At 43.1% G+C, this 23396-nt stretch overlaps 1 protein-coding gene across 1 annotated transcript in view; it reads left to right on the plus strand.

Annotated features, from left to right (window-relative positions):
• Positions 1-23396, plus strand: part of TRPC7 (transient receptor potential cation channel subfamily C member 7) — a 116834-nt gene that overhangs the window by 40400 nt on the left and 53038 nt on the right. The window contains exon 3 of the mRNA XM_030572436.1: positions 159-341. Within this exon, the coding sequence (XP_030428296.1) occupies positions 159-341 (183 nt within the window). The remainder of the gene's footprint in view (positions 1-158; positions 342-23396) is intronic.

A 23396-nucleotide genomic window follows, 5' to 3' on the forward strand; every position in this document is an offset into this window, starting at 1 on the left:
GCCCCAACGCAAAGCTGGCAGCTTCAGCCTCCAGCCAGCAAAAGGTTTTACATGGATAAATGCTAAGTTCAGCCTGAACTGGCTGTTTGTTTCTTTTAAAAAACATGTGTTTTCAGGTCACAGTGATAAATGACTTTTGTTTCTCTTTGTTTCATTAGAATGATTACAGGAAGTTATCTATGCAATGCAAGGATTTTGTTGTGGGTGTACTGGATCTCTGCAGGGATACAGAAGAAGTGGAGGCTATTCTGAATGGAGATGTGAATATAAAAGTGTGGCCTGAGCATCACCGCCCAAGCCTGAGCAGAATTAAACTTGCCATTAAATATGAGGTCAAAAAGGTAAGATCTTTCCTTTCGGTGGTAAAACACCCATTACTTTCAGCGGGACCAGGGTTAACCCTTGGAATTTAGCCTTTCTATGGCTTCATTTGCAGAGTGGTTGCACATTTTAATATGTAAAATGTTACCATTAAACTGTTAATTGTTACGGACATGGTGGTGCTTGTACAATGTTAAAAGGAAGGTTGGATGGCTTAAGAGATTGGCAAAATTGTATAGGGGCCTCTCATCTCTAGGGTAGGTTACACAAGTACGAATGTGGAAAAGTTTGGTAGTGGTCTCAAGTCACCGCCATTGCAATATGCAGTGTTGTTGTAGCTGTGTGAGTGCCAAAATATTAGAGAGACAGGGTGGGTGAAGTAATATCTTTTATTGGGCCATTTTATGTTGGTCAGAGAGATAAGACCTGAAGAAGAACTCTGTGTGAGCTTGAAAGCTTGTCTCACAGAAGAGTAGCTGGGGTTCAATACAATCCCCAGATTGCAAATGCAACTAACAAATGTCAGGAGCACACTATCAGTCTAAGGGATACATCTACACAGCACAAAAAAAACAAAAACAAAAAAACAAAACTCCCAGCAGTGAGTCTGAGAGCCTAGGTCAACTGACAGGAACTCTTGGGGCTCAGACTGCAGAGCTAAAAGTAGCAGTATAGACATGTAAAAGCGGCAAAGAGTTCTGTGGCACCTTATAGGCTAACAGATGTATTGGAGCATGAGCTTTCTTGGGTGAATACTTTTTTCTGATGAAGTGGGTATCTTTGTTGAATTCCATGATAGTCTGTTTTGGGCACACTGAAATGTTCCCACAGAAGGCATGTTTCAGTGTTTGCAAAATGTTCCCTGAGATCCCCAGCTAACAGGTTGTCCAAGAGCCTGGGAGACCCAGGAGCTATGGGAGCTTTGGTGACCAAGCTCCCCTCTACCCTGCCAGGTAGGCAGGTAATGGAAATTCTCATAGAAGATCTCCCTCAACAAAACATGGAAGCCCCAATACGCTACCCCTGCTATTGCTCACAGCTAGGAGCAGCTAAGTGAAATCAATAACTGTCTGACTAGTTTCATAGCTGCTATTCAGTTGTAGGGAAACTAACAATAATTATGTCAATTTCATTCAGCTTCCTGGATTCCAAGCACCCCACCAGTCCACATGGTGGGCTACTGGAGAACCTGGACTTCCCCATTCAGGGCTGGGGAGCCCACGTTTCCCAGTCAGATGGACTGCCAAGGTCTTGAGAAGCCTGGTAGCCTGGGCTCCTCAGCAACCTCCCTGGTGTGTTTGCCAATTCCCTGGAAAGCTACTGGGGAGTTTGGGAGTCAAAGATCTCAGGGCTTTTGAAGACATGGGCAAGCTCTCAGAAACCTGATTGGTTTCCATCAAAATGTCACTGAAATCAACACTTTTCCATTGAACATTTCTATTTCAAGAAATCGGCATTCTCTGATGGAAAAAAATGTTCTGTAGGAAAATTTCTGAACCGCGCTACCCTGACACAAGGAACTGGTAGACTAATGGGCAGGTAAATAATGCATATCTGAAGGGGTGGACACATTGTGAAAGAGGTATATTTTGACAATGGATCTAAAGATGTTGGTTCTTTCTTACACATGGTCCTAAATGACATATTCCCACATACTAAAATTGGCACTCTTGACAGTCTACATATGCCATTTTCCAGCAATGATGCAGCAGCGCTGAGATCAGCAATCATGTAAGCATCATTTTAATCAGGAATCCAGCCATGGTTTTCATGAGACTGTCTCCCCTTGTGCTTGTGCAGTACCTACTGCCAGAGGAGTTGTAGATGTACCCATAATTCCATACTCATCCTCAAGGTTCACCCTCCAGGAAATGACTGAGAACCATGAATGGTACAATATGGAGAAGTTTGTATATGTACTCTTTGGATAAAGTGAGAGCCCTGTAGATTGACATCCTCTGCCACATTTCATGAGCAGTAAAAAAAGAAATGAAGCAACTAAGGGTTTCCTCTGCTCCCGTTCAAGACAATGTTCCCTTTGAAGTCATAAGCAAAACTCTTACAGGCTTCAGTGCAAGCAGTTAGGCCGACACAGAATGCTTTTGAAAATCCCTCTCTAATACCATTGAGAGAATGAGTGCTGACATGGCAGTAAATAAATTTAACTCATGCAAAAGTATTTTCTGTTTTTTGACTGAATATCCAGAAGTTAGACTTCAGCATTTGCTAAGAGGCCTTATCAAGCTAAAATACTCCTGTGTCACTTAACTTCAAGAAAGAGATTTTGACGTCATTGTGGATAGTTCTCTGAAAATATCCATTTAATGTGCAGCAGCAGTCAAAAAAGAGAGCAGAATGTTGGGAATCATTAAGAAAGAGAGAGATAATAAGACAAAAAATATCATATTGCCTCTATATAAGTCCATGATACTCCCACATCTTGAATATTGCATGCAGTTGTGGTCACCCCATTTCAAAAAAGATATATTGGAATTGGAAAAGATTTGGAGGAGGGCAATAAAAATGATTGGGGAATGGAATAGCTTCTGTATGAGGTGAGATTAATAAGACTGGGACTTTTCAGCTTGGAAAAGAGATGAATAAAGGGGGATGTAACAGAGGTCTATAAAATCATGACTGGTATGGAGAAAGTAAATAAGGAAGTGTTATTTACTCCTTCTGATAACACCAGAACTAGGGGCCACCAAATGAAATTAATAGGCAGCAGGTTTAAACAAACAATAAAAGTATTTTTTCACACAACTTGGCATTGGCCACTGTCAGAAGACAGGATACTGGGCTAGGTGGGCCTTTGGTCTGACCTAGTATGGCTGTTCTTATAACCCTGGCTTCTTGGAGCTGTTGTTGTTCCTTTCTGATATACTAACCAAATTCATTCAAGAGTTATTAAGTGTTTTATTGATCCCAGCAAACTCTTTTCGAAATAGACACTGCATTAATCCCATTCACTCTGTGTTGAAGCAGAGTGTAAGAGTTAGCTATGTCTCTCTACTAGCTCTACTTCATTAGTGTATAGAAAAATAAAGCAATATTTAAAAAAATTCTAGGACCTCTTCTTCAACTTTTCCAAAAGTAAGTGCCAATGTTCAATCAGTCATTTGATCAGGTCACATTTTTAAAGGTAACTTCATCTGCATTGATGATACGGTGAGAGAACTTAATTAGTGGAACAGATAGGGATGTATGAAAGGGGATAATCAAAGCTGGTCTTCTGAGCATAAGGAATATATTTTTAAAGCAGCAAAAGAGAGAAGGAAGTTTTAGAAAAATATTTAAAACATTCTGCTTTATGGAAGCATGCTCTGAATGGAAAATTTGGTTCTGGCAAATATTGGGTCTGGGAGGTGCAGATTAATGATTTCAACAATGTGCTTTGATGGAAATTGGGCTCCGATAACTGGGTTTAAAGAGTTGTTCCAAATTTTCCAGCTAACATCTGCTATCTCCTTCCCGCACCACCTGCTTACTTCTGCCTCTCAACAACATTGCTGTGTTAGCCAGAGAAGGTCTCTTCCTGTGATGGAAGCAGTTAGTTAAAGAGAAACTTAACTCTTAATTTAAATGCTTTCATAAGGGGACAAATGGTGTGGAGCTAGTTTGTATAACAGAAAGGAGCTGGACAAATTATTCTTCCCAGGATGGTGCAGCTATGCACTGTTCCATACTTGGAGCTTAGTATCAAGACTCCAGCCATCCCCACTTGAATGCTCTTAAACAAATTAGGCCAAATTCTGTGTCTTGAACAGGTGCCAGCTCATTGACTTCTGTGGGCTTATACTGTTGTAAGTCAGAACAGAATTTGCCCTTGTGTCCTTTTAGAAGGCTAACTAGCCTGAAATACCCTTGTACTGTATCATCAAAGAATGATCCCTAGAAGACTAATAAGGTAATAGCTATAGTGAAGTTTTGAGAATGCCAGACACGTTTGCTGAGCACATCAAGTCCTCTGCACTGATTTCTTTCATTCTCTGTTTCTTCTCACAAGTACTGTACTCGTCTCCTAGGTACAGAGAACTTTGAAACTGTGCGTTGGACAAGATGTAGCTGAATGCTGTGTCAGTCATTGCACTGCCTTCAATATACCTGTTCCTTCAGCTCTTTAGCCAGCTCATTTTCAGAGGCTCATCTCCAGTGAGTGTATTGTTTCATAATGCACGCCCGCAACTTCCCTATTGACTGGCCAGTTCTGCAGCATCAGATGAATCCAAAAAAAAAAAAGTGTTCTGATTTGTTGTATGCAGTTTAGATAAATTACATATTTTCTCCTTCTGTTACAAAATATATTCTTCAAAACTGATCGTCCCTTTTGGAGCAGAATAACCCTTTGGTCATCATTTATTATAACTATTATATCAATTAAATAATATATGAATACTGCCTTCAGCAAATCTTGAGTTGGTTCTCTGTGTAGCATTTCACAGTCTGTTCTTTTGTATATTTCTCTCTCCATATTTCTATTGTGTATATTCTAATATTGGCCCTAGGCAGGCTAGAAAGCAGCTGATCCTGGACTCAATTAATAAAGAATTAAAGAAGGGTAATATAATGGATGCTAGTCATTAAGGGTTTATGGAAAGTAGATCTTGTTAGACTAACTTGATATATTTTTTTTGTTGATGAGAATGCAAGTTTTGTTGATAAAAGTAATAGCATTGGCGTAATATTCTAAGACTTTTGTAAGGCATTTGACTTGGTACTGCACAACATTGTGACTAAAAAAAGTAAAACAATACAGTTAACATGGCACACATTAAATGGAAGAAAAGATGGCTAACTGACAGGTCTCAAAATGTAATTGTAAACAGGGAATCATCATTGAGCTGTTTCCAGTGGAGTCCCACAGGGATTATATTTGACCATATACTATTTAACATTCTTATCAGTGATCTGGAAGAAAACATAAAGTCATCACTTATAAAGTTCTCAGGTGGCACACAAATTGGGGATGTGGTAAATAATGAAGAGAACAGGCCATTGATAGAGAGGGATCTGGCTCACTCTTAAACTGCGTGCAAGCAAACAATATGTCTTTTAATATGGCTAAATACATGAGGGAACAAATAACGTAGGCTATATTTACAGGATGAGGGACTCTATCCTGGGAAGCAGTGCCTGAAAAAGATTTGGGGTCACGGTGGATAATCACGGTGGACATGAGCTCCCAGTGTGATGCTGTGAACAAAAGGGAGACTAATGGATGCATAAACAGAGGAATCGTGAGTAGCAGCAGAGAGGTTGTTTTACCTCTGTATTTGCCACTGGTGAGGCTGCTGCTGGAATACTCTGTGCAGTTCTGGTGTCCACAATTCAAGGATGTCGAAAAATTTTGAGAGGGTTCAAAAAAGAGCCATGAGAATGATTAGAAAATCTGCCTTATAGTGATAGATTGAGCTCATTGAGTCTATTTAACAAAAAGAAGGTTAAGGGGCAACTTGATTACAGTCTATAAGTACCTACATGGAGAACAAATATTTAATAATGTGCTTTTTCATTATTGGCAGTGACTTATGGTAGCAGGTTGATATTTATCATATACTGTATTGCTAAATAGATGAACAATCTCTATACAAAAATGTAGTGATGAAAATACACCAGTAATGGCTGCCTTCCGTGGAAAGAGATTTTGAGGTATAAAGGCATTTGAGGTGTGTGTGTGTGTAAAAACTTTAACTTTGAAACTTACTTCCAATTTAGGGAAATCACATATAGTGTGCATGGGTTGTTTTTTTTGTTTTTGTTTTTTTTATGGATGGATTCTGGATCTTGTTACACTGATGTGAATCAGAGTAACACCATAAAAATCAGTGCAATTACAGAATATTTATATAGGTGAAATTGAGATCAGCATCCGGCCCTCAAAATGTAGAAGACAGCTCTGTGAAGGAGTACTGCTTGACCTCCATCCCGTATCTGAAGCACCAAAATCACTAACCCTACAAATGGGGAAATCTAGCCATCAGGCTGATTTACGTATGACAGCCTCCCTGCCCCTGGCAAATTCAAGGTGCAAATGTCTTCTGAATTATGGTTGATTGAGCTCTACCTGTACTGCAAGCCTGCAGCAGTGGAACCAGAAATGGACTACGCTGCTGCTCAAATCTGCAGCTTTTGACTGTGCCCTGAGACTGAGATGCCCCGGTATGTACTTGGATAAAGGGAAATCACTGTTCTCAAAGTGCAAAATGATATTTCAGCAATATTAGGCTGGCTGAGTGGTACTGCTGCTGGCAAATTCAGTGTTCACATCCCCTACCCATGCCAGCAGCTACCTGGGCATTCTATCAGCTACAACAGAACTGTCCTTCCCAACTCCACTTGGCTTTCTGCTTCCAACATTCTGGGCCAAATTGTTCACCAGGAATTCCTGTGAAATCCCATTCATTTTTGCCATTTTTAGACCAAATGTTATTTTGGGTACATTTTTCATCAAGTTGTCGTTTCAATGTTCACTCATATTTGGATTCAAAGTGTTAATGAGTATTTGATATTCTATCTCCTTCTACCATTCTGCTTCTCGATTCGTGTCTTCCTATTAGCGATCTAACTGCCCACGGTAGGCTTTTCTTGATGGAAGATCTTAGCGCATAATTTATATTGCCAATCTTTATTTATTGGTCCTGATTTTAGTTTTTCAGCTGATGCCTCTGCCAATATTTTGTTATCTTATCCTTTCCACAGTCTGAGAGAGAGATGGCAAGGGACCCCGGGCTAAGGCAGGATTAGCTGATGTGGTTAGGGGTCTTTGCCAGGCCTTTAGACATATTTCTTCAGTCTTCCCCCTTTTATTCTTTTCCACTCATCAACGCTATTACTTCATAGCCCCTCTTACAATGCAGCCACCAACCCAGAATGATGAGCTATTAAAAGTGTGCACGTTTCCTTAATTTTTCACAGCTGCTGAACGATCAGTCCCCTTGCTGGCCATCAGACAGTACACCACAAGGAGTGAAAGGGAAGGAAATAATATGCTTTTGAAGTGGAGGCTAAGAAGCAACATTTTACTCTTGTCCACCTGGCTACTGCAAAAGAAGCAGCCACTGTTAAATGAGGTCACCAAATCAAACACGTCTCTGAGAGTTTTAAAAGCATCTCTGTCATCTTTTCTCCTTCCCCTGGATGAGGGATATTATAAAGAAACATTAATCCTACACACACAGTTTAAAGCTCATAAAGCTCATTTCAGTTCTGAAACAGTATCTTCTTAATCTTCAGTTTTCTTTCCTGCTGTGCTCCCTAATAAACTGTAACCAGAAACGGGGCCATGTTTTTGGTACGTCTGTTTTCTAAGACTGGTTCAAGGGCCTTATCCACAGTCCATTGACATCAATGGGAATCTTTCTGTTGAGTTCAGAGAGCTTTGGTTCAGGCTGTAAACCAATTTTCCTTTTATATTTGTTTGTTGATAATTTGCACAAAGAGCCTCTGTTAACTTCACCCATTTATTACCCTAATAAGCTATTCATGGTTTAGTTGAAAGCCGGCAGTTTTATTGATCAGTATCTTGGGGTTTTTATTAGTACTTTCAGACACAAGTTGTATCTTGGAAAGCAGTTCTGGCAAAGCATCAGAAGTGCCTAACTTAATGTTTTTAAAGTGTTTTGCTTTTATTTAAATGAAAAGAGAGCCAACTACTTCAGTAACGTTGGCAAGAAAACATGACAGTTTAACTTTCTGCAGGATAATGAAATGCCCAATATAGAAGGTAATCATGGAATTAAAAGCTCTGTTCCATACATACTTTACAGCCAGAAGGAAGATAAAATTACACCACTTACAGAAGCTGATTGCTGTAAACAGATATCTAAAATGCTACCTGAGACCATAATTCTTTTCAAACTCTGCTATCCCAGAGGAACTAACTCAAGTGCCCCAATGCCTGTCACACGTTTATAATTGTGCACTCTTCATCCAAAGCTCCCAGAGTCACTCTGACTCTTCAAATTATTTAGCTGGTTGTACATTTTGTCACCTCATTTGTCATTTCCTGAGAATGGTTCTGAAAGTTACAATCCCAATATTTTGTCAAGTAGTGAAATAATCAAGCTGCTGGAGTAGAGAAAACATCATGCAACAAGCTAGGTGTTGCATAAGTGCTGGAAACCTTCCAAGAAGGTTTGACACCTTTGACTGGTGTGTCAAAAGACTGTCATAGTGATATTAATTAGCACAAGGCTGGGAGTGGACGACGGGGGATGGCTCACTCGATAAATTGCCCTGTTGTGTTCATTTCCTCTGAAGTATCTGGCACTGGCCACTGTCAGAAGACAGGATACTGGGCTAGATGGACCATTGCTTTGACCTCGTATGGCCATTCTTATTTTCTTAGACTGCGATTAGTGTTTGTATGCACAGTGGGAAAATAAGCCCTTTCCTCTCTAGCAGTGGAGAATTCCACTGCAAAGGAACTGGTGTAGTTCTGCTGTATAGGACGTTGGATGGATGGGTACAGGAAGGGCAAGCTGTGCAAGGCATATGTATTCTCCGCATCATGCAGAGACTCTCTATATGGTGTCTCTGGAGATGCTAGACGAGGGGTGAGGCTGGGGGAGCCATCACTGTGTGCAAGTGGTGAATGAATCTGCCATCCATTTTAAAGTAACAGAATCTTTTTTATTGGAATTCAATGTCATTCTCTGCAGAGGAGATAGAATGTTAAGGCTCCTGGAGTGTAAACACACAGTAGTAGCTTGGTATTTGTGTTTATGTTGTGTTTATTGGGGGACAAATGCATGACAGAGACATAGAATGAAAATGAATGCATGACACAAATGCATGACAGAGACATAGATCTAGTCTCACCTTCCATACAGCCCTACCTGTGAAAGCTCCTCAGGACCGAGTTTTTTCTACAGATCCAAACATACTGTAAGTGTACAATAAATAAAGAGAAGCAATTAGCTAGAAATAGCACAGAAACAGACTTTCTTGAATCATTTCAATCCCACAGTTCTGATCCCAGTCACCAAAGATGTACCAAGTTATCCCATGAACAGATTTATTTCTAAATGGGAGCAAAAGTTCATAGGGATGGAGGTATACAGGCAGGGAAGGTTTTTATTTCCTTTGTGCCAGTTCAGACATCCTTGCTTAGGACATGTCCTCTCCCCAGGAATTAATGCTGAACTTGCTCAGAACTTCAGCCAACCTGTAGATGAGTCCCAGTGAAGGAATGCACATTGCTTCTTGATATATCACTGGAATACCATTTTACTTATTAATCAATCCCCCTCCTTTAACGATCTATGCAGTATCTTCCAATTATCTCTTCTGACCTCATTACATTATCCTTTAATGTTAGTAGGGATCTCATAGGCCAACATTTTCCTACAGGTCTAAAGCTAGTGTCTCTCTGCGGGAGCTGATGTTCATCCCCCTTCTTTCCAGATGCTGGGCGCATCATCACCCCATTGTCTTTAATTGCAGATGTTGAGTGCCCAGCTCCAGTTTCCCAGCTGGCAGTAGTGTTCCTGGCCATCACAGTGCCAGACCACCTCCCTGTGTCACAGGATTTAATTTAATTAACAGCAAGACATACAAATTGGATTAATTTGAATCCATAAATTAATAAGAATTAAACAGAACACCAGATGGCTGCACAAATTCTATTTAATACAGAGATGGTACAGGAACTTTTCCTCATAATTGCATTATTAATAATTAACATTTGGAAGATGCTCCAAACAGAATGCTGGCTGCTGCATTAAATTATAATTTTTCACTGCATTGGTCATAGAGCTCAGGTACTCAAGGGTGTATGAAGCCCAACTCTCGGGAACTGCTGAGATAATCTGAGGCCCTGATTTATTTATACGGAGGATGCAATTTTATTTTGTATGATGTCTTTCACACAAATTGCTTCAGAGTTAAATAATGAGAGAGTCATAGAGTTAAAGCATTGTAGCCCAGGGAGAGAAAAATGAAGAGGGCTAATGATCAAAACATATGTTCAAAGAGGAGTTTTGAAATGGAGAGTCAGGGAGATGGGGCATTGCTGGAAGTCTGCTCCAGATGGCAGAGGCTGCAGAGCACAGAAAACTCACATTAGGTGTGGCCAGATTAAGTGAAGGGAGGATAGGGAGCGGTAAAGTGATACAGAAAAAGAGACAAAGTCCATCTTTGTGGGAGGTTGGAACAAGACTATGAAAAGTTTTAGAATCATGGAGGCCAATGACTTACATCCATAGGACATGTTAGAACATTTTAAGCCAAATTCTGCTCAGAGTTATACCGATGTCAATCCAGGCTAACTCCATTGATATCAATGAAATTATTTCAGATTTACACCAGTGATAACTTTCAGTTAAAGTTCAGAAAATGAGTCCTCAAAGGACAGGAAATGCAATGTTATCTTTGAAAGTTAAATTTAAACTCTCGAGTTTTTGGAGTCATGACCTCCCCTCTGGTTGAACAGATATGGTGCATTGTGGGAATTATGTGATCACATTGTATCATGGGAGATGTAGTCTAGCTGGGAAGCCTGAGCCATAAAGGAGAAGGCAGCATAAAACAACTGACCTACAACTCCCATGAGGCATCTCAGGAGGACATGGTGTTGAATCAAGATGAAACAAAATGCTTTGATTCTGTTCATCAAACCATTTGTGAATGTCAAAACAGTTGTAAACTAAAATCTTTCTGAGTTGTCCATTCTGTGAAAAAATTCTGTATTTGGACTTTTTGTACTCTTTCAGAGCAAAAACAAATTTAAAAATATCAGAATTTCCTGAAGGGCAGAAATTCTGATTTCTCAACCAGCTCTAATGTGTGTAAGCACCAACCTGAACCGAGATCACAAAGAAAAGAATTTATTAAAAACACCAGGTCTCACAGAATCTATGCTGCAGGACTGAATGGAAACCTTCAAACGATTTTTATAGAGTTGTCTTTCTGCACTTTTCAGCTTCTCTGTTTTGCACAAAAAGGGCCAAAAAGTATTTTCCCTGTTTGTTTTCATAAATATCAGAGATATGAAGTAAAGTTATCCTAAGTTTAGCTGGAGGTCTTGATGACGTCTCAGAGATGCTCTCTCCTTAGTCATTGTCAAGCTCAGGATATAGTGGTCAAATGTAACTCTTCTAATTTCTTTTAACTCAATCCCTAAAGCATCTTGATCATTTTTTCAACTCTCAATGTTCTCTATTTTGTGTACATCTTTCTACAGCACGAATGGAGGCATTCCAGATGAGCTCTCACCATCGCAGAACAAGCTATATAGGCTGCTAACTTCCACTGAAGATTCTGGGCCTGAGTTCCTTTCTCCGAGATATGCATTCAAAATTGCATTGCCATTTTGGTGCTAAATCACATTGCTCACACATGTGGATATATTTTTGCTGTGTCCTAGCATCTCTCGGTCTCTTTCAGTATTACTGCTCCCCCACTGAATATCTGTGGTTCTGATTATTTTCCCCCTCCCAGATGCATTAGCTTGGATTTTTTTCAAATTTGAATCTCATTTTATTTCCTCTCCATACATTCAACCTCTCTAGGCATCGATTAATTATTTCTCTGTCGTCACTGGTGGTTTGTAACACTTCCCAATTTACTGTAATCAGCACATTTAATTAATTTCATTGGCAAAGTACCATACAGTCTTAAACTGTCGGTGGGGAGAGGGCAGAATCAAAACCCTTATATGAGCCAAGAGACAAAATACAAAGTATCTTTATTAAAATTAAAATGATTTTGTTAAAAAAGCAATGAATATGTTCTGCTATAAATCTGACCCTGGATGCTCCCAATTTTGACTTCATCTATCTTTCAAGAAGCAGTAGACTTGCTACTGTGCATTTTCTTTTTTCAGGGAGGTGGGAGGCAAGGGGGAGTGTGATCTTAGAATGAGGTAAATAGAAAACCTCAAGAAAAAATATGTTCCACCATTTAAGGTTTATATAAGAAGATTTTCTAGTAGGTTTGATGCTATACAGGTGTCACCAAGATATTTTCTTTTTAGCTCTAGTGAGAGTCAAAGCTGGGACTTTCAGTTTTCTAGCTTGTTTTTAGATGATTAATAAGGATTTATTCATGCATTCACAAAAAGGGGAAAACAGATATTAAATACAACTTCCAACAAACACACATCCCATCTGAATACAAAACCCCTGTTTTCTGTAAAGCAGAACCAACCACCTTATCCAACAGGCTGCAGAAAAATGCTTAGCAAAAAAGATTACAGATTAGGAAATAAGCCATCAGAGGCAGCCCATGGCCTGCCCTCAATGCAGGAGAAATGTTCAGAAACTGACAAAAATATTAATTAAAATTTGCATTCACTGCACTGGCTACAGTGTTCATGAAAGCTTGGCATATCTGGTTTGCATTTCAAGAATATTAGGCTTAATTTAGTTTTCTAATGTGAATAAAAATCCCAGACAAATAATTTATTCCCACATCCGTTACTAAAATGGTTATTAAAATTATGTTTTTCATTTGGTGCTTTAGTGCACATACCTGATGAAATATAATAGAATCGCAGCTCAAATGGTCCTGGCAGTTTTATCTATTCCATCATTTTTTCTTTCTATTTTACTAATTGGAATTTTGTTCTTTTTAAAAAATATTAAACAAAGCAGCTGTTTTGTACATATTTACTTTTGCTGCCTGGCTAAATCACTGCTTCTAATTCACACTGCCTATTTTAAAAGACCATCCCAGCACCTTATTTTGAATTCTGCAATGCATTGAGGATATTTGATTCTCCAATGGCAATTATGCGCGCATGTGGCTTTTGAATACTGACCTCCACTTCATTAGTCCTCTTGTTGCCCTTTCAAGGCAAGATTCTGATCCCATTAGTGGAAATTACAAAACGCATTGCTGAATAAAGAATCAGACCCAACATCCTCCTGGCCTATTATGAGAGAGATGATTAAGTCTTAAGGATGAGATTAGAGTGACCAGAAGTGTCGATTTTCTAGTGCAGGGGTGGGCAACCTATAGCATGTGTGCCGGAGGTGGCACGTGAGCTGATTTTCAGTGGCAGTCACGCTGTCTGAGTCCTGGCCACCGGTCTGGGGGGCTCTGCATTTTAATTTAATTTTAAATGAAGCTTCTTAAACATTTTAAAAACCTTATTTACTTTACATACTACAATAGTTTAGTTATATATTATAGACTTATAGAAAGAGACCTTCTAAAAACGTTAAAATTTATTACTGGCACGTGAAACCTTAAATTAGAGTGAATAAATGAAGACTCGGCACATCACTTCTGAAAGATTGCCGACCTCTGTTCTAGGTAGAGTCACGATTTTTGGGTCTTCTTCTTAATTGCCTCCTATTCCCCCCCCACCCAACATCCCAATTTTTCACACTTGCTCTCTGGTCACCCTAGGTGAGATCCAGATCTAGATCCAAATCAGAACTATAGTAACTCCTCACTTAAAATCGTCCCTGTTAACGTATCATTGTTACATTGCTGATCAATTAGAGAACATGCTCATTTAAAGTTGCACAATGCTCCCTTATAACTTTGTATGGCAGCTGCCTGCTTTGTCCATTGCTTGCAGAAAGAGCGGACTGTTGCAGACGGCTGGTGGGAGCTTGCTCCCCTAAGTTCCCTGTGCAGCAACCACCCAGCAGGCTATCAAGTGCCGGCAGTTCCTCTGTCTCTCCCCCCACTGCCGTGTCCTGCTCCTGCCCTCTGCCTTGGAGCTGCTCCTGGGAGCCTCCTGCTTGTTGTGTCCCCCTCTCCCCTGCTTCTGCCCCTCGCTTACCCCTTCTCCATATAGAGCACTGTGGGTCCACGACAGGGCTCAGGACAGAGGGAGCTTGCTGGCCGCAGCTGCTGTCTCAACTTCCTGATCTACTTAAAAAGGCAGTATGCTTAGAGTGGTGTCAGCGCACTTCAAGGGGCAATGCGCATCTCTCTTTCTCACACACACAGGGTATGTGTCTCAGTCTGCCATGGTGTGTGTGAGGCTACATTAACAGCCATGTGTTAACCCTTGAGGGCTCAGCTGAATGCTAGTTCATCATTTAGCAGTAAAGCATTCCTTGGGAAATATCCCAACCTCTTCCTCCCTCTAACTTCACCACCTCAACCAAGCTTCACAATCATCACTGCTGTGTATAGTATTCAATTATTTGTTTAAAACTTCTACTGTGTGTGTGTGAAAAATTTATAGTTTTTTGTCTGGTGAAAAAAAATTCCCTGGAACCTACCCCGCCTCCCCCATTTACATTAATTCTTATGGGGAAATTGGATTTGCTTAACATTGTTTTCACTTAAAATCTCATTTTTCAGGAACGTAACTACAACGTTAAGCGAGGAGTCAGTGTACTCTAAAGTTTGGGTTGTTCAAATCCAGGGTTTGTTTGCAGATCACACTAGTGATAGGAACAAGCCAACAAGTATGGATTCAGATCTGGACCTCTCTAAAGTTTGGGAATATTTGGATCAAGAGGTTTGGTCTTGGATCATTTTTACCTGCTCTATCATGAAAGCTGCCTAGCTTATTACCATGTGGATGATAAAGAAGCCTGTGGATAGTTTTACAAAAGGGGTAAAATGGCTTTTTAAAATCTTAAGACTTAAAGGTTGGTTCTACCCTGAAAGGTAATTCTGAAACTGGTATCATGGGGTTCATGTTCCTTGCATCTCAATGATTCTAGGTACAGTATGCTGATTTAACAATTAAATACTACCCCTCCCCACCAGTCACCAACTGTCAGTTTACAAACCCTTAGCCTGGGGTGCATTTGGCAATCTAGAGATGAGCATTTCTACAGATAAGACTGGACTTTAATGTACTGATTTTCTGTCTAATCCAAATAGAGAAAATGATCCGTAAAATTCTGCTGTCATTTATATCTGTGACCCAACTACCGTGAATGAGGCAGTGGGGATGAAAATCTGAGCAGAATTTGGCCTTGTTGATTTCAGTGACACTACTCAACATGCATAAAATTACTCACATGCCTAAGAATTTGCAGGATCAGAACCTCAGCTAACAGATACAAATCTGAATATAAGTAAAGAGTGGGTTTGTTTGTGTAAAATGATAACAAGCAAATGCTGAGGTCAACTGAAAAGTAAATAATATTGTAACAAAAATAACGTGCAGGAGACAGAGTTCTAGTGCTAGCAAGCCAGGATTGGAGACAGTGCTTTGGGTTGCTATTTTTTTAAACTACTTAAAAAGTGTGGAACTGCATTTTGAATGAAGCGAAGATGATATGGACCAGAGTCCAGCAGTTTGACAAGACTTGAACTGCAGGAAACTGGATGTGGTGGTTATTAGTCATACTTTATATTTGTCTAGCATCTTCCATCCTAGAATACTGAAGCATTTAAAGACTATTAATTAAGATAATGACCTTATATGGTAGGTATGTATCAGTATATACATGTTACAGATGAGGAAACAGGCGCACAGAAATGTTAAGACAACTTGTTTAGGTCTTTCAACCAATCAATGGCAAAATGGGAAGAGAAATCAGGGATGAAATTCTGGGTCCACTGAAGTATCTACTGGGTGTCTGGGAAGTGGGCTTTGCCCGCCCACTGCTAAAGGATCCCCCCCCAGCTTAAGGGGAGGACCCACAGGACCACAGAACCCACTGAGTTCGGGGGACAACTAATAGAAGAACAGGGACAGGAGTGAGGTCAAAGGGTCATAAGAAGGGAACCTGACGGGGACACCGAGCAGAGAACCCCGGACAGCGCCCACTGCTCCTCGAAGGCGTCAAGGGAGCCAGTGGATGCCGCCCAGAGGAACTCCGCCCGGATGCATGAACGGACCATGGATCGGAAACAAGCCCCACAGTCGCCGGGGTCTCCATAGGCCAACCTCCTCTCTCTGGTCGCGTGGATGGCCTTTTTAGCCAGGGCGAGGAGGAAGTTGACCAGGAGGTCCCGGGACTTCGTGGGGCCATGGATAGGGAGTGCGTAGAGAAGGAGGTGAGGGGAAAAGTGCAGCCAGAAACGTAAAAGGATGTTAATGAGGAGCCGGTGTAGGGGCTGCAACCGGGCGCACTCTAAGTAAATATGCGCCAGGGTCTCCCTCACGCCGCAGAAGGGGCAGGTGTCCGGGACAGGAATAAACCGCGCCAAGTACACGCCCGTGCTCACGGCCCCATGAAGGAGCTGCCAACTGATATCCCCAGTGGGCCTTGGGACCAAGGTGGAGTAGAGGCTGACCCACCGGGGCTCCTCACCCTCCAGAGGTGGCAGGAGGTCCCTCCACTTCGTATCGGGGCGGGACACGAGGGTGAGGAAGTGAAGGGTGTGGAGCACGAGCGCATAGAGCTGCTTCCTGGGGGGGGTTTGGAAATGGACTGGCTGCAGGTCGTGCACCCGGCTTGCGGAGAAGGGGCGGGGGGGCCGGTCGGGCCTATGGGGCAGGGGCCCGATGAAAAGGTCCGGAGGGCTTGGGGTAGGGGGTGGGCGGGGCGTGCCCTCCCGCAGGACCCGGTCGAGGTAGGCCCGAGCAGCGGGCGGAAAAGCGGCCTCCACCTCCTGGAGTATGCGCCGGGGAGTACAAGGTCTGGAGAGTCCCATGCGTTGAGTGAGCGTCAGAGGATCCAGCCAGCCTCCCCGGTCATAGTCCAGGAGATCTCCGACCCTGGTAGCTTCTGCCAGGACCAACCTCCGGCGCACCGCGGGGGACTCCGCCACCTGCACACGAAGCTGGGGATTGTGTAGCAGGGGCTCCGTGAGGAGGTCGGCCCCCTCGGTGGCCGCCACGGACCTGGTTGCAGAGAACAGCTTCCAGGTCCGGAGGAGGTCCTGGTAGAAGACCGGCAGCCCGGAGAGGTCTCGCGGAAGACCCCTCGGTTCGAGATAAAGGAGCTGCCGGTCGTATCGGAGCCCTCGGAAGCGGCGCAGGAAGGCGTGCGCCAGGGCTCTCCACGCTGGACTACCCGCACCATAAAGGAGCCTCTGCAGTGCCTGGAGGCGGAAGACGTGGACCTGAGTGCGCAGGCACTTCAGGCCCTGCCCTCCCTCCTCCAGGGGCAGGTGGAGTACCCCTGCAGGGACCCAGAGCAGTCCTGGCCAAAAGAACTCCAGAACCACCCTCCGGAGGTCGGCCAGGAGACCTGGGGCCGGGACCAGGGTGTTGAGCCGGTACCAGAGCATGGACAGGACCAGTTGGTTGAGCACCAGTGCCCTCCCTCGAAGGGAAAGGCACCGGAAGAGTCCTGTCCATTTCCAGAGCCGCTCTGCCACCCTGCCCTGCAAACTGTGCCAGTTCTCCGGCGGAGACGGATGCGTGGCGGAAAGGTAAACGCCGAGATAGAGCAGCGGACCCGCGCTCCACCGGATGGCCTGAAGCCTGGGTGGGAGGGAGCCTGCCTGCCACCCGTCCCCGACCACCAGGCCAGAGCTCTTGACCCAGTTGACCCGGGCGGAGGAGGCCGCCGAGTACACCGCCTGGCAAGCCTCCACCCGCGCCAGGTCGCCCGGGTCCTGGACCACGAGGAGCACATCGTCGGCGTACGCCGACAGGACTAGCCGCAGCTCCGGCTCCCGAAGCACCAACCCCGTCAACCTCCTGCGGAGGAGACAGAGGAAGGGCTCGATGGCCAGGGCGTACAGCTGGCCCGAGAGGGGGCACCCCTGCCGCACTCCCCGCCCGAAGCTGACCGGCTCGGTCAGGGTCCAGTTGAGCCTGACCAGACACTCTGCAGAAGCGTACAGCACCTGGAGAAAACCCACAAACTGGGACCCGAAGCCCAACGCTCGCAGAGTGCCCAGGAGATACCCGTGGTCCACCCTGTCGAACGCCTTCTCCTGATCCAGGGACAGAAGGGCGAATGACAGACCATCCCTGCACCCAAGCTCCAAGAGATCCCGGACCAGATAGAGGTTATCAAAGATGCTACGGCCCGGGACGGTGTAGGTATGGTCTGGGTGGATCACGTCCTCCAGCACGGGCCCCAGCCGCAGCGAGATGGCCTTGGCGATGGGTCCACTGAAGTAAATGGGAATTTGCCTTTGACTTTACTGCCACCAGGATTTCACTGCAGAAATCTTGACTAATGAGTAGTTGGCAGTACTACATAATGGAAAATAATTTGCTCCTAGGTTGGGTTTTCTAAGGGAGTTAAGTGCTCAAATCCTAAATGAGATCCCAAATGCCAGTCTTAATCATTATGCTCATTTGGCTAATGTAAAGGGGGATATTCATCAAATGCATATCCAGCTCCTAAATTACTGGGAAAGGCTCAATTTTAATACCATTCAGTTTTAAAGGAAGGACATAAACCTTTGAAACCAAACAGAGTGAGGCATACATGATGGGTCAGTTGCACCACAATAAACCAGGGCTAACTGTGGCCCTTTCACAAACTTACCGTTAGTTTAGAATTATTAAGCATCTGCCATAGAATTTCTTGAGAGCAATGTTAGAAAGAACTATGCAGGTATCTGAATATCTTTCTAAGTCATACAAAATTGCCAGGAAACTTTTCTGTCTAAGTTTAGGACTTAACATTTACGTAGCATTCATATTTTCAAGGCACTTTAGAGATAGAGGCCAGACAGTAACTGGCCTTCATGTTCATAAATGTGCTAGAAGAGGGCACAAGGAGCCTTTCCTGCTTTGCAAACCCCAGCCAAGGGCCAGGCACAATTGCCGTCTCACCTCCTGGGGAAATACAAACACTGACATCTCCACATAAACCCAAGGACTCACGTGACCCCATAAGAGATGAGAGGAAGTGGGGTCATGGCTGTACTTATCCATACAGGACAGTGTGCTGGGGAAAGCAGGTTGCATACTCCTCCTGTGCTTTTCTGGGCTCTCCCTGCTGCTGCAGCAGTGTCCAGGGAGGACATGGCAGGAGTGAGACTACCTCCCATGGGTTCAGGGAGTTTATGCCCTAATCCTGGACAGTGCACCAGTTCAACATGGATAAATACAGAGATGAAAACCACTTGGGACGTACATATTTTCCTTTGTTGTTTAAAAGCACAATCTTGCAGTCACTCACTGGAGTGCTCATCAGAGGAGTCCCATCATCTTCAATGGGGTCTTTGGCATTCTAGGCACTGTTCCTCGGAGTGAGGGTTTCAGGAGTTAGTGCTTGGTGTTTAAAACGAGTTAGTCAAAGTTAATGGTAGGTTTAGAGAAGCAATAAGTTAACTGAACACATACATGCTTCATAGTGAAAACATAAGGGTTGCTCTAGAGAAATATGACTTAGTATCTTTGGACATTACACATGTTTTCCTATAAACAACTTGAAAATCTATCTAGGCTGCTTCCTTTCTAATTAGCTGATTAAACAACCCATTTCTAATCTGAATAACATATTTTATGTATTGAATTCTGCCAACATTTGTTGGAAGGTTTATAGCTAAGAGGGATTTTAGGAGAAGTGACAGGAATTTTTGCATCAAAGAACTACTAAAGTCACAAGTTTGGGATTTTACTTTTGGCGTAAATTTTTCGAAGAGATTTAACATCTCATCTATGAGTGTTTGAATTCTTTTTTTGGCTTCGGTCATTGACTATTTAGAGCTAAAGTGCCATTAGCAAAGCAAAATAATCCAGTCTGAATGGATAATCCCTTCGCACATAGTGGTAGATACGTTATAAGGAAGTAGCATTTCTTTGAGGTTCTGTTTCTCTGTATGAAAGATTCCATTAGTTTATAGTTGATTTCTGTTTTTACCTGAATCATCATAAAATTACTCAGTTCTCAAAGACATATTCATGGCTTTTATGCTTATCAGACAAAACAGACAGCTTTTTAATTTATATATGTATTATATGAATATTGGTTTACGTGCTTCTGAATTTCCTAGACATGGTGAATCCTCTCATCTTGATACTTTTCATTTATTACATATAATGTGTGCTAGGGTAATGATGATATTCCTTTGACAAAGACCATCTTTCTGTTCTGGATTTGTGCAGTACCTAGGACAATAGGGCCCTAGTCCATCACTGTAGTTCCTAGGCACTGCCACAATTTAACTAATACAAAATAATGCATCAGGAACAAGTGGAACCCTGGGTCCAGCTATCCCCTTTGTCCCAGATAATTAGTACTAAATAAATAAATAAATAAATAAATATATATATATATATTTAAAATCTCCTCAAATTGCAAGAACAATGCAGTTTATTATGCAGTTACAGACATGTGACTTCATTATATACAATCCATGACAATACAGAGAATTTTTAACTACTTTGTTGGGAAACCCGTTGTCCCTTATTGTGAGAACTGTGGAATACTTGTCCACCTACAATACATGCATGATGAACAAGGGTAAATGGCTGTCATGCATCAAATTATATAGCAGTTTGGGAAAGCTACTTTCCAGGATGGTATATCTGACAGTACTGACTAATTCCGTGAGGGAAATGATCCCTTTGGCTCAATTCAGTTCCCACTGAAGTTGATGGGAGACTGATTATTTCAATGGGAATTGGAGGAGACCCTTCATCTGAGCTCCCCTGGCAGAGGGCTGGGGGGCCCTTGGCTCTGCAGTCCACTTAGTTCTGTGGAACTCAAGGCTGTGGCTGTGGGGGCCTTGATGCCTGTGTTAGATCTGATGTTCTCACTGGAGGCTGGTGTCTGGGATTATATGTATTATCAGGTGGTGCCCACTGGATAGCCATGATTTATTTTAAATCATGTAAACATCCTGAGCTATGGCAATGATGGATGTGGAATAAGGACCAAAGGATGCCTCTTAGGCTCTGGTGTGATGGGGAGCAGGAAGAGGCTTGCTGCAGCCATTTCTAAGCTATGTAGCTGTTCAAAGGTGTAGGGTCAGTTAGCTTTGCAGTTAGTATAAATAAGTGTGGCTTCATTGACTTGAATGGAGAAATGCTGATTTACACAGCTCTGAGGAGAACCACAATGGCTGATGCCATTAAATAAGTCTAACTACCGTTTACACCCAGTCCAGCTCTGTATGTGTGCCAGAAGCTTGAGTCATTGTCCTATCTTTCCCGATCCACACTGCCCCCCACACCCCGGTGCCCCTCACCCCCCACACATACTTAGTGCTCCTTACACCATTAATAACATCTCATTCCCCTGCATAGCTCCACTCTTGTAGCCAAATTGTTGTTCCCCTTTGCACATTTGCATTATGGGAAGGTAGGGGTTTTTTATACCCCTTCTTCTGTCTAGTACATCAGCACAGCAGCAGCCATAATTTGCTCCTAATAGGCTGTAGTGCTTAATTAGGCAAATTGGAGTTGATGAGAGTTCTGCTTGATAAAGCTCTGCAGAACTTGGCCCTCTAGAATTAAATGTAATACATCACAATTCCTCATTTGCTACAACTTCAGTACCATAAAAACACATTTCCTTTGGTCTGTTTTGAACTCTGTTATTTTCTGTGCCCAGGATGCTAGAGAGGCCTTTAGTGTTATCTTTTAATTTAATGTCAGCGTTGATCCCTGGGAAGGAAAGTTAAATACATCTGTAATGTAAGCATTTGATGAGAATCTAAGATCAATTTACGACATTTTGATCAACATAGAGGGAAAGTTAGCATTAGCCAAGGGTCACTGAGAATGTCATTAATATCTGATGGAGCAAACATAATGAAAAATTGTAGCATACTATCAGAAAATGAGCGCTTGAATTAATTCTAATCAGCTATCTTCCCTCTCTGATTTATTCTTCCCTCCTTTTAATATTAGTCAGAAAAAGATGAATGTCATGAGGACTTTATGGCACATTGCCAATCTAAATTGTGTAGAAGAAAATAAATTGTTCCACTAAAACCAGTTTTTATGGCAATTGCTTCTCATTTTCCACATTTTTTCATTTTTCATTGTAGCGGGTTCCTGAAACAATAAATAGATTAAAATGTCTGCTCATTTCTTTGGGATGGTAACTAGCATGCAGAGCTGCCGACAGCAATTCCGGGCCCCAGGGCAGAACAGTCAATGGGCCCCCATGCACACACAAGCCACGCCCACAGTCCACCTGACATTTGGGCGTTGTTGCACCAGTGCTGGCTGGTGCCCAGTGAGCTGCCAGCTGCGCTGCTGCACTCACTTTTCCGGCATGGCCAGGGCTTCCACATGCCCGCCTGGTAGGGTTGCCAACTGTCTAATTGTGGAAACCCAAAGACCCTTACCCTGCCCCTGCCCCACCCCTTCCCTGAGGCCACACCCCTGTCCTGCCCCTTCTCTGAAGCCCCACCCCTTGCTCACTCCACCCCCAACCCCATCGCTTGCTCTCCCTCACCCTTGCGCACTTTCACCAGGTTGGGGCAGGGGGTTGGGTTCGGGAGGGGATGCAGGATGCAGGATCTGGGAGGAAGTTTGGATGTGAGGGGGATGCGGGCTCTAGGAGGGAGTTTGGGGCTGGTTGGGACGGGGTGGGGGTGCCGGGGGTAGGGTCTGGGGGGAGTTTGGCTGCAGGAGGGGGTGCAGAGTTCAGGCTCTCAGAGGGAGTTTAGGTGCGGGGTCTAGGCAGAAGCAGGGGTTGTGGTGGAGGAGGTGAGTCAGGGGGTCGGCGCGTACCTTGAGTGGTTCCCAAGGGGTTGCATTCTTGAAAAGGGCAATGGATACTGCAACGATGTATACCGAGGAATTTCCCCCCATAAGAAATAATGGAATAAAGGGGGTGTGCATTCACAACTTCACCACACTTGCCTATAACACACTGTTGCCAACTTTCATGCAGTAAATAAGCACCCTGACTTTCACAATCAGCCAAAAATCAAACTAATCCCATTTCAAAACAAGGCCAAAACAAGCCAATCTCTAAGAACCCCAACACTTTATGTGACTAGATCCTCTCCCGCCCTGCACTCTGGGACTGTGGTGGGCCTGCTCTGCACCCCTGACTCTCTCTCCCCCCCACCTGGCCCTGCTTGCCAGGAGCTGATCAAAAAAAAGAAGTGACAAACTACAAGCCAAACAAGCAACAAGCTACCAACCAAAAACTAGCCAACAAGCAGCTCACAAGCCAATTAAGCCAAAAACAAGCCCAATTTCTGCATTTTTTTTCATGAGTCTGGCATGTCTGCTATGACAATGCTCTTTTCACCCAAGCAGTGTACCTTTCTACAATGACAGGTTATACAGTACACATTTTACACATAAAACACTGAATAAAATAATGTAGAAC

The sequence above is a fragment of the Gopherus evgoodei genome, chromosome 8 (assembly GCF_007399415.2).
Source record: "Gopherus evgoodei ecotype Sinaloan lineage chromosome 8, rGopEvg1_v1.p, whole genome shotgun sequence".
Taxonomy (NCBI): Eukaryota; Metazoa; Chordata; order Testudines; family Testudinidae; genus Gopherus; species Gopherus evgoodei.